The 12,194-nt window shown below is 42.6% G+C and overlaps 1 protein-coding gene across 1 annotated transcript in view; it reads left to right on the top strand.

Annotated features, from left to right (window-relative positions):
* Positions 1–12,194, top strand: part of utrn (utrophin) — a 326,192-nt gene that overhangs the window by 86,454 nt on the left and 227,544 nt on the right. Inside the window, exons 43-53 of the mRNA XM_074685643.1 lie at positions 3–172; positions 965–1,115; positions 3,272–3,447; positions 3,772–3,907; positions 4,324–4,473; positions 6,732–6,884; positions 6,973–7,074; positions 7,162–7,261; positions 7,659–7,876; positions 7,974–8,091; positions 11,503–11,708. Coding sequence (XP_074541744.1) covers positions 3–172; positions 965–1,115; positions 3,272–3,447; positions 3,772–3,907; positions 4,324–4,473; positions 6,732–6,884; positions 6,973–7,074; positions 7,162–7,261; positions 7,659–7,876; positions 7,974–8,091; positions 11,503–11,708 — 1,680 coding nt within the window. The remainder of the gene's footprint in view (positions 1–2; positions 173–964; positions 1,116–3,271; positions 3,448–3,771; positions 3,908–4,323; positions 4,474–6,731; positions 6,885–6,972; positions 7,075–7,161; positions 7,262–7,658; positions 7,877–7,973; positions 8,092–11,502; positions 11,709–12,194) is intronic.

Here is a 12,194-nt window from a genome sequence, read left to right as displayed (position 1 = left end):
AGAAAATCAAGGAGAACCTGGACGTCCAAGAGGAGCAGCTCTTCAGGCTCCAGCAGCGCCCCCTATACAGCCGGGACCCCTCCCCCACCGAGGCTGACCACATCCACGACGCCCTGTCCCAGCTCCACACCGAGTCCAGCCGCATCTTCAGGATGTTCAGCGAACGCAAGAGGTACGAGCGCCAAGCGTGGCGAGGTGTTTCACAGGTTAACGCTGAGACAAGCTGCTCAAAACACGTGTGTGTGTGTGTGTGTGTGTGTGTGTGTGTGTGTGTGTGTGTGTGTGTGTGTGTGTGTGTGTGTGAGGGGATGAAGCTGCAGGGGCCTCTAACGCCAGCTCATCAGGAAACGGCGTGCACAGATAAAGACACACACTCTGACCTTGATGACTATCAAACCCAGTCCTCAGGCGTCAACAAGCTCACGCTTTAAAATATTTACTCACTCATTCACACGCGCTAACCTTGACCACCATCAACAGAGCCCCCAGGCGCCAGCAGGCGTCATCAGCTGAGCACACACACACGCTCACACACACCCTCAGTAATCACAACAATAACCTCTGGGCCTCATTAAAAACAAAGAATCAGATTTATTTGTCAGTTTTCTCATCCAGAGCTCGTTTCCCACCTCGCCGCTCTGATCTCTGATCTCTGAGACGCCGTCAGAGGAAATAACACTAACGCCGACCATCAGCGTGATAAAGATCTGTTTTTATTAGCAGCTCAGGTAATCAGCTGCTCGGCTCGCGCTGATTTATTCTGCTGCGATTGGCCAAAGCGTGAACTGGGTTTCATTTGGAAACGTGTCGGTGCATAAAAAAGCAGAATGACAAACTCATGTTACAGGACATGTGGAGTTCCTCAGTCATCGGTTTGATTCAAAGCTGGATCCAAAAGTATCAGGAAGTACAGATTTATCTTACGTCCACACAGATCAGTTGATGGTTCCTGTTTCTGCTGCAGAAACGTCAAAAAGGCGTCTGAGGAGTGGAGCCAGTTCCAGGGCGAGCTGAACGACCTGAGCCGGTGGCTGAGCGACACAGAGGCGCTGCTTTCAGAGAGCGTCGGGCCCGACGGAGAGCTGGACCTGTTCTCTGCTCGACAGCACCAAGAGGTGAGAGGAGGATGAGGAGACGCAGACAGAGGAGTTGGTTTTAATTCTTTTACTGAGTCACTTTTCACACAAGGACCAAAAAAACAAGAGAAGCCAAAGGGAGTATTTAGAAAAACCATCAGGGGAATCCTTCGCTAAAAAAAACTCTTCAGATATGGTTTTAAAAATCCTCTGTTGTTCAGAGAGTCACCAAGAAGTAGTGCCCTGACTGAGACAGTGTCTGTCTTCCATTTCTTTAAAAAGATTTTTCAATAAAGCACCAAAAATGTAAATTTCTCCAGTTTTCTCAAATAAAATGTATTCATGGATATTTTATTTAAAAAACTTTTTTTTCCTAAATCAATACTTCAGAAAGTGTCAGATTTTTTAAAAACTCCTCCCCCAAAGTAAAATTTTTTTCTCAGCCTATGAAAAAGAATAAAAAATCATTCAAAAATTATCCAAAGTTATTGAAACAATTTGATTTTAAATTCATAAAAATTTTAAACAATATCAGTTTAAAATGCTGAAACTTAAAAAAAGATTTCTATGAAGGTTTACAAACACTTGAACTCACTATGTCTTGAGTTTCAGGACTAATTCAGTCCAAAGTTCCAAAAAAAATGTTTTTTTTTTTTTTTTATTCCCATTTAAAATTCTTGAAAAATTTACAAAACTTTTCCAAAATTGAAAACCTTTGAATTTGTTTCAAATTTTGGATTTAATTTGCGAAAGAAAAATAAATTTTTTTGAAAAATTTATAAATGTTTAAAAATTTACTGTCAGTCTGTCAACATTTTTTTTGTAAAAGTTGGATTTCAAATTTTCATAAGTTAATGTAAAATGCCTGTTTGAATTCCTTTTTATTTTTTTCATAATCCCCGAAAACTTACGAAATTTTTTTACTTAGGTTCCTAAAAGTTGTCTGTTTTATTTTATTTTTTTCAATTTTGATTCAATTTATTTATTTTTTATTTAAATTTTAAAAAAAAGTTTTAAATTTGATTTTTTTTTTGTTCCAAGGTTTATTTTTTAAATATTTACCAAACTTTCCATTTCAAATTTCTGAGAGCTCACAAAAATCTGAACTCAAATTTCTTAAAAGTAAGAAATTAATTTAATTCAGAGTCCTTAAAGGTTATTTACTTTTACATACAAAATTCCAAAAGATTTTTTTTTAAAATACAAAAATACTTTAGTTCTTTAACATTATGATTAAAAATTCTTAAGATTTCCAAAATTGTTATTGAAAATTTCTCAAAGTTTCTGTAAGATTTCTACTAAAGAAAGGTTTTAGTTTTTTTCTTTTATTTTTTTTTACTTTTTCATCCTTTTACTGACGCTTTTTTTCGGTTGTTTTTTTAAATGTTGTTTTTGTTATTTTTTGTATTCTTAATTTTAACAACATCATAGCTGACAATTATCCTCTCATTGTTTACATTTTAAACACTAACCACTCCCACTGTAGACTCTCTGTAACCTTCATGTTGTAGAAGCTCATAGCCACATTTTTACCCTCGCAGGCTGCCGTAGTTGAATGTTTGCAGTATTAGCAGCCGGATGGTGCGATGTTACACAGAGATAATTGTGTTTCAGGCTCCAGGGGAAGAAAGAGGAGCTGTAATGTTCATGTAATAAATAAACACGCAGCACGTTTAAATGCTCATTACGCAGAATGGGAATACAGGAAATGAGCTGTAACACGAGGGGGGGGGGCTAATTGGGCTGTGTTTGATTATCAGAGCAGCAGTTTCATCCTTTAGATCTGCTGTATTTCTAATAACACCATCTACAGCTTGGTTTTCAAAGCTCTGGGTCCAGACTCTGAGAGTAAAACCAGGATCAATCCGCTGACTCAGCTGTTAGCAGACTTTACAGACCCTCCACTCTTTACGGGTCAGGCTCTGCAGGTCGGGCTCTGCAGGTCGGGCTCTGCAGGTCGGGCTCTGCAGGTCGGGCTCTGCAGGTCGGTCTCTGTAGGTCGGTCTCTTAGAGGAAGCAGAGATTTGGCAGCTTTAATCCAGAAGTGCCACAAATCACAGCCGAGTGTCAGTCAGAGCTTCGCTGTGAGAGACGGACTTAAAAAAGGGATTTGGGACTTTAGTCGTGAGGCTTACGCTCCCTTTGATCCCTGATTTTACCTTTTTCTCACTCTTGTTGCGTTTCATGTATTCCAGGAGCTGGAGGAAGGTCTCGCCCGGCACAAGCACGATATGAGCTTCCTGACGAGCACAGGGGAGACCGTCATGGAGGAGCTGTCCCCCCCTGACAGATCCCTGCTCCGGGACCGGCTGGACACCCTCAGTCAGCGCTGGAGGGCCGTCAGCCGGAAAGTCCTGGAGCGGCAGAGGAGGTAACATAATCCAGTAAACACAGGAAGTAGCGCCACCTAAAGGGTTAAGAGCACAGGTCGACGTCTTATCAGCGATGGGACTAGATTACGTTTGGTTCCAGGGTAAGACGCCGCAAACATCGGCGGTCTTTGTTTCGTTATCAGCGTCCGCCAGGTGAACACTATCAGCCTGGTCCATCAGTCTGTAACCGTCATTTAAATGGAAATTCAGGATTAGGCCTGCAACCTGCAGGAAATAGAGATTCTAATCTGAGCATAATGAAACAGTGTGTGTGTGTGTGTGTGTGTGTGTGTGTGTGTGTGTGTGTGTGTGTGTGTGTGCAGGCTGGCTGGAGGAGACCCGGCTCTGTCAGACCTGGTGAGGAGGCGTGAGGAGCTGGCCGTGTGGCTGCAGCAGACGGAGAACGCTGTCAGCTCCTTACCTGTCAGCGCCACTGATGAAAACCTCCGAGAGCTCAAGGTGCGGTGGAGACACACACACTCACACACACACACACTCAGAAAACCCTGAGTGTGTTGTTTGGAGTCAGCTTTTCTCACGGTCAGCTCTGTAAATGCTCTTTTCTTGGTTTTATTCCCTCGTTTCTTCCCTCTCAGAGTCTCAGCTCAGTCAAACCTGCAGAAACACAGAAAAACTCATAACTCCAGTTTGAAACAATATGTTTTGTCTGAGGAAAAAAAAAAATCAAACCCCCCTGTGGAGACACGTCAAAGAAAACACAATGAGTCGTTATTTTCCCGCCCAGCCGCAGACCGCGTCCCGCTGACCTTCACAGGAACGCTCCCGTTCTTGTTGTGGCCTCCGTGGTCAATGCAGCGCTTAATCAATCCGTCTTTGTGATGTTAAAGGTCACAGTTGTTTTTTTTACTTTCCAGGCGCTCGCTGAGGAGATGGATGCAAACAACGAACGCCTGGGATGGCTGAACAAACACGCCCCTCAGATCCTGTCCAGCTCCAGCGTGAGCCCCCAGAGCCGCGACGAGCACGTGGGCAAACTGAGAGCCATCAACCTGAACTGGAGCAAGGTACGAGTCCCACCCACTGCTAATCAGATTATAATCCAACAGTGTCCCAGCTGCTCCTCATCGGCCTGGGGAGTCCACCAAAGGAGGCTCTTTTTGTTAGATTCCCTGTCTGTCCCTGTTTTTGTTAGATTCCAATGTTTAAGTCAGATTTCTTAGTTAAAAGTCTTTAGATTATAATGTTATTGTCAGAATTCTAAGAGCTCCCCTCCTCCATAGCAAAACCATAGTAAGATACGGCTTCTCCATGAGCCCCTGTTGCTACTCCATTTGTCACTTTTTTCTTCAACAAATTTCAGTTTGCTTCTCCTCCTAGGGATTTGAGAAAACCCCCACAAATTATACATCATAACATGTGGTTTGATTGGGAATGGCGTTCTATGTCTTTTCTTGTCATTTAATGAAACTTTGACTGAGTTATAGGCGAAAAACTGTGAAAAATGTCTCATAGAGAATGAATGGGAATCTTCGACTCTCCCCCCCAAAATTTCTACCAACATTGAGATGCTGTAACTTCAGCATGCTTCCACTTACAGACTCCACTTTTGCTTTAAAATGTTCACTGATCTTTCAGCTCTCTATTTATGATGTAACTTTTAGATATCTAAAACGGTTTTGAAAATTTTACTGTTTAAGGAAGATCAACTTTTCAGTTTTTCCCTTCCAATCTCTGCTCTTAGAGTGCAGAGCTTCTTCAGCCACCTACCAAAAGATGGCACGGTTTGCTGTGGAAACGCAAACAGGATCAGGCTTAACTGTACCAAACAGTACTGAACTGAACCTGACTGCTTGGTGGGAACGCGGCTATATATCTGCTCCACCTCTTGGACCCAAGAAACATTATTTTGTTTATGAACAAAGGTGCAGATTATCTTTTTGTTAGATTCCCTGTCTGTCCAAGTTATTGTTGGATTCTGGTGGTTAAATCAGATTTCTGGGTTTAAAGTCTTCAAATTTTGTTCCTTTGGTCAGAATTTTAAGATTATAGTCTTTATTATGGACTCAGGCTTTGAACGAGCCCCTCTCCTTCATAGCAAAGATGTAGTAAGATATGGCTTCTCCACGTGTGTCGCTTTTTTCTTCAACTTCTCCATCTTCTGGACAAAATTCAGGTTCGCTTTTCCTCCTAGGGCTTTGAGAAAACCCCCACAAATTATACATCAAAACATGCGGTTTGATTGGGAATGTTGTGCTGTGACTTTTCTTGTCATTTTGCAAAATTTTGACGGAGTTACACGCGGAAAAACTGCAAAAAATGTCTCATAGAGAATGAATGGGAATCTTCGACTCTCCCCCCCCAAAATTTCCACCATTGAGATGCTATAACTTTAGCATATTTCCACTCACAGACTCCATTTTTGCTTTAAAATGTTCACTGATCTTTCAGCTCTCCATGTATAATGTAACTTTTAGATACCTTTAACAGTTTTGAAGATTTCACTATTTAAGCAACATAAAGTTTTCAGATTATGCCCTGAAACCTCAGCTCCTAGAGTGCGGAACTTCTTCAGCTAGAGTGGAGCAGGCCACTGCTGAGGTGTAACAACTTTCTCAAACAAATTGCCATAACTTCCAAAATCTTCACTGTAGAAAAATAAAAATACATTAAAACGTTCCCTAACTTCCCCTGCTTCTTACAAAGGGACTATCTTAGCAAATTATTGTACTGTTTGGCCAAAAAATGCCCAAATGTGAGAGAAAACCTAATTTCCCGTAATCTGCAGGTAATGTTATTTTCTGACCTATGCTTCTCCTCGACTCCACTCACAACTACATTTGTAGTTCGCCGTCCTGCCCTCATTTTTTGCTCTACCGACTTGGGAAACACATCATCATGTTCATCAGAGTCTCCAGATCCTCATGATATTATCATTTTTCTTTTAGCCCTTAGGGTTTTGACACAAATGCAGGGTTTTCTGACCCTTGCCAACACAATGCTCGTGCTTTAGATCAGTTGAAAAGAGTTCCGATGTTCCGTTGATGCATCATCACTCATTGTGACATCATCATCACCATGGTAACCATGCAGCTGTGTATACTGACTGATGAGGTCATTAAGAGACATCTCTCCCGTGTTTCTGAATTGTTTTACCATGTGTGATAAAGATTGAGGTCTAAATGGATTTTTTGGTAAACAAAGGTTAAATAAAAAACAAAAAAATAAAACTGAGTGAAAACAAAGAGGAATCCAACCATGTCTTTTAAAACAAATAAACAAAAAACTGCAGACTTTTCCTTTACACCTCCCTTTCCTCCTGCAGGTGACTCACGAGCTGCTGGACAAAGTTGGCGAGGTGGAGACCAACCTGCAGAGCCACGCTCAGTTCCAGGACCGGATGAACAGACTGACCGACTGGGTCGTGGTCACACACCAGACCATCGTGACCCGGGGCCTGAACCAGAGCCAGGCGCTGGTAGGTTTTCTTTACAAGTCCCAAAAACACTGATTAACCAACGCTGAGTGACAAACCAGTTTCCTAAACCAGACTGTGACTGTGGCAGGCTCTGGAGGCCTCCATGAGGGACAGGAAGAGGGACCTGGAGGACCTGCTGGCCCACTCCATCGACCTGCAGAGACGACAGCAGCTGCTGCCTCAGGAGAAGGTTCCAGTAGCTCATACATACACCTGGCTGCACTTTCCTGAGCTCTGATTGGCTGTTACCTCACGCTGTGTGTGTCCCTGTGCTCAGATGAAGGTGGAGGAGCTTGCGGCCGACTGGAAAGCTCTGGATGTTCGACTGAGGGAGTCTCTCCAGCCGGTGTCCCCGTGGAGGCAGCTCCAGGCGCCCGGTAAACGTCCCCGTGATGTTTAACTTCTGTTTCTGAAAAGTCTCAGCTCCATCCTAACGAAGTGTTCAGGCTTTAATGAGACGCAGGAAATGAGGTGTTGGGTCATTAACAGGAAGTAGAAACACGTACCAAAGGCAGGTGCTGCTTCCTTATTGTCCGGGCTAAATTTAGAGCATGATGAAATAACAAATAAGAGGTGTGTAAGACTCCCACAGAGCCCGGCGCCTCATTCATCATGATTTGGTCTGATGCCACTTCCTCCTGAGAGCGATCTGACAGCACCTCCTCTCCGCGGCGTCTGTAACGCTCGTTGCATCATTTCCTTTTAATGAACTCTGGATATGTCAGCACAGCTTCCCCTGAGTTCCCCGCTCTGCTCGTTCCTCCGTCTCTCCAGTGTCCGCCGTCCCCTCCGCCGTGCAGATGGCCAGCCTGCTGAGCGAGGACCCTCACCACCAGACGCCGCACACGCCGGACACCGTGGCGCCCACTGACCTCAACGAGACGGCCACCGAGCTGGCCGACTGGCTGCTGCTCATCACGCAGATGCTGAAGTCGAACATCGTCACCGTGGGGGACACGGATGAGATCCGGACCACTATGGGACGACTTCAGGTGAGACTGAGGCTGATCCTCCTTAGTTCAGGAGAAAACGACCACACGCTCCTTCACCTGACTCTCTGTGGCGTGCGTTTCCTCCTCATCCTGTCAGGTGACGAAGAACGACCTGGAGCAGCGACACCCCCAACTGGAGGACATCTTCACCCTGGCTCAGAACATCAAGAACAAGACGTCCAACCTGGATGTGCGCACGTCGATCACCGAGAAACGTACGTTACAGCTGCATGCTCGTTTTGACTTTCAGAGTTTTTATCTGCTCGTTAGTGTTTGTTTTCCTTCCTGAAGCTTCTTAACTTTGTACATCTGTAAATAAAGAGCAGCAGAGTTAAATAAGGAAGACTATCCTACATTAGAAAGGATTTAATAAGATATAAGTCTGAGGTAATGAATAGTGAGAAGGTTGTTTCAGCAGATCTGAACTCTGACAGGGTGAGCAGGGCCATGACTCAAATTGACCTCAACCTGCTAAAACTTAACTTAACCTACCCTCACTGCAAAAACTGAAATCTTATCAAGTGTTTTTGTCTGATTTTTAGTAGAAAATGTCTTTTTAGCCTTAATCTGAGCCAGATTCACCTGACCAGTCCAGAAAAATGTCTGATTTCAAGATATTTAAAGGCTAAATGAGGTCTGAATTGCTGTAACAAGTTAAAAAAAATCTGACAGTGGAACAAGAGAAAAGCAACTAGTATTAAGCATAGAGTGTAAAAAGATGGATGCCTTTTCCACAAAAACTGCTCCCCCTGGTGGCTGACTGCAGTATAGGTAAAATAAAATCCATCTCCCCAGTCATTCCAGATGGGCTGTGGTCAAACTTTAAAAAATTAATCCACCTGGTAGAAATGTTTCTCACGTCTGATTGTTGTGGTGATTTGAAGATATCATTTGGCTGTCTTGTATCCAAGTCCTCTTTTTTCTGAAAAGTTTCATTTTCATTGGTTATAAGAGGTTAAAAACGAGGCTTTACGTAACGTTTAATGATGATTGACAGCTGACGTTCTCGTGTATTTTTTTCGGGGATTGTAAAATATGTCGGGGGGTCAAGTCAAGAAGTTATTAGACTCTCCAAAGAAAAAAAAAGATTATTATTTTGGCTTCAAAACTGTACAATGATAAATGACAGAGCCACTCTATATACAGCCTGTGGTATTAAAACATTATTTTAGTTTCAAGCGAATTTTTGAGTAAATTTCTCTTGTGTCACTGGCAGATTTTTTTACCTATTACAATAATTCAGACCTCATTTTGTCTTTAAATAACTTAAAATCAGACATTTTTCTGGACTGCTCAGTTAAATGTGGCTCAGGTTGAGTCTAAAAAGACATTTTTTACTGAAAATTAGACAAAACACTTGATCAGATTTCAGTTTTTTTGCAGTGCTGCTGCTGTTACTCACATTAGACCGAACATTTCCAGTCATAATAAAGTTTTCAGAAGCAGAATCAGACAAACTTTTTGTCCAAGAGGAAAATTTTGTTTCAGTATCCCCTCTTCAACTCAATAAAAATAACCCAAGGTTTGAAGGATAAATACTCCGCTCTGGGTTCAGTCCTGGTCGGCCTGGACTGTCCGGCAGCGCTGATGGTGTTGATGTGGTCAGAAGTATCCTGATGTAGCCGTTAGCTCATCTATCTGATGAGTTGAAAAGAAGATTAAGGCCACTGATATTTTTTAGATTCAGAGATTAAAGTCTTGTAATTCACGGATAATAGTCTTAGGAACAACAAAAGTCTTCACACATCCACTCCCCGCGCAGGTGGGTCGGACAAAGACAGTTAAGTCTAAATCAGAGGTCCTCAACCTGTCGATCGCGATCGACTGGTCGATCTTTGAAGCTTCCCTGGTAAATCTACGCTTCCTACGGTCATTTCTCAGAGTTTACAGACGAGCTATCATCTTCCTCTCTGTTTGCTGTGCTGTAATGATTCATGTCTTAACCTAAATATCCCGTGAGTGGTGGAGAAAACTTCCGTTCTACGCTATGTCTGGTTTATACGATTTAGCAGCAGAAGTTCCCTCTGTCACTCTGTGTGGGTTGTATTTACTTTAACCTTCATCTTCATCAGTCTGTGGATACTGTAATGATGAGTGCTGCGCTACGGCACTCACCTGTATTACAGCATCAGCTAATTGTTAATCTTCCTCGTGCTCATTAAGGAGTCAGCTTCCTGCTCTCTCTGGGTCAGAAGTTTGAGTTTGGCTATCTTTCCCTTCATTCTCTAAAAATCAACAGATGAGTTTTCCTCCAGCTTTTGTTGATCAAACCTGAAAACCTGTCAGCTTTCATATCATGCAGGGGTGTGTCCAGACTTTCAGACTGGGGTGGCTCAATGAGGGCAGGGGGGGTGCACACTTACAAATTGTCACAATTTATCTTATTTGACTTTACTCTCTACTGTAAGAACTATGAATAACTATAATTGTATAAATATTAGGGCTGTCATTTTAACGCGTTAATTAGATTAATTAATTACACCGCAAATTAACGCGCTATGAAAATTAACGCAGATTAATCTGGATCCCAAACCCGCGAGGCGTTCAAAGACGCACTTATTTTCAAATGTTGCATTTACAAACCGTTTGTCCTACTTGGAAAAAGTGGTGTTCTCGTGAGATTTTTAAATTTCCGACAGTCCCTGAATGTATCACACCTAGCAACATGCTTTAAACCGGGGGGAAGAGAGAGCGCTGTTAAGGGGACTGCTGTCCACATCTCGTTTATTCACACGTCCTTTTTGAAAATCTACAGAAAATCAACCGTTTGCTCAAATCTGTAAAAAACAGATAATTTTACACTCTTTACTGCATCAAACAAGCCCTGAATGGTTGAAAAATGTTGTGTATTTAAATCTAAAGAATTCTTTGAAAATTTGCTTCCATCTTCCTGGTGTCATGTTTCAGCTTGGGGCTGCTCTGCACCAATCAGCAACAGTTTGTGTGTTCAGAGCATGTTAAACTGAGAATACTTCACTTTTCTTTGATCCAAGACTTGAAAAAGTGTTTTGTACATAGTTCCTCACAGTTTTTAGCCTTTAGCCCTGGTTCTCCTGACCTCATAGAAGTATAGAAGTTCATATTGCAGTGAAAATTGAGTCCACATCGAGTAAAAATGTGAACAGAAGCAAAAACCGTCCTAAAAATCAAATCAGCTTATCTTAGGTGCAGGACTGTGTAGATTTTGTAAAGATAGAACCATAAAACTTTTTTTCATGTGTTCCTTATGCCTCAGGGTACCTAAAAATGTGTTGTAAATATTCCTACCTTATTTTTAAATGTTTTTTTAGTGTCTTTTAATGTAATTTTAATGTCCTGGAATTCAAATTCTTTATTTTGGGACCTTAAGCAGATATGATATTAAAATGTGATTAATTAGATTAATTAATTACAAATCCTGTAATTAATTAGATTAATTTTTTTAATCGCCTGACAGCACTAATAAATACTAAATCCCAGTTTGTGGTGTTAGTATAAAAATGTATTTTACATAATGTGCATCAGCCAGTCTGTTATTTTAAAGCAGAGCTTTTAAGACAAAATCGATAACATAAATCTTTGAATTACTACAAAAGGGACATTCATCACTTGCTCACCTTTCCACACCTGTCCCTCTCTGTCACCAGTGGAGCGGGTTCGCAGCCAGTGGGACAGCACCCAGCACGGCGTGGAGGCCCGGCTCCAGCAGCTGGACAACATGATTGGCCACAGCAACCAGTGGGAGGAGCACAGGAAGGAGGTGAACGCTCTGATCGGACACACCGAAGGACGACTCCACGGCCTCCTCCAGCAGTCCAGAGACCCCCTGACCAAGCAGCTCGCCGACAGCAAGGTTAGACCACACGTCCTCATCAACACGTCCTCATCAACACGTCCTCATCACCGTCACCGCAGACAGAGCACACCTGACTCTGAAGCAAACTTTCTGAATTATTAGTCGTCCTTTGTGCCGCTCTGAGTCTGAACAAGGTGGGAATAAATAAATTACCTCTGTAGTCTCACTCTGAACCCTAATAACACTCTCAAACCCACATCATCCATCATTTTAATTTGAAATGATGACTCCCTGAGTTTCTGCACACAGATTACTCCCTATGACTCATTACAGGGAGCCAGCACTAGGGGGCAGCAGAGCTCAGCAGACCCCAGCGTGTCGGGGACTCCACCTGTAATGATGAGTGATCATCTCCCTGAAATAACGCAGAGCGCCTGCTTTGGTTGGAGAAACAGGAGCCTGAGGGTCAGAGAGGCTGGTTTATCTGTTAGAGCTTAATTTAAAGGAATAATGCAGCTTTTTATATCACCTTCTGGAGACGCA

Source organism: Halichoeres trimaculatus, unplaced genomic scaffold (genome assembly GCF_033239565.1).
Source record: "Halichoeres trimaculatus isolate MK-OKI-2021-1 unplaced genomic scaffold, fHalTri1.1 fHalTri1_scaffold_13, whole genome shotgun sequence".
NCBI classification, from domain to species: Eukaryota; Metazoa; Chordata; class Actinopteri; order Labriformes; family Labridae; genus Halichoeres; species Halichoeres trimaculatus.
This window is presented reverse-complemented; position numbering and strand designations above follow the sequence as displayed.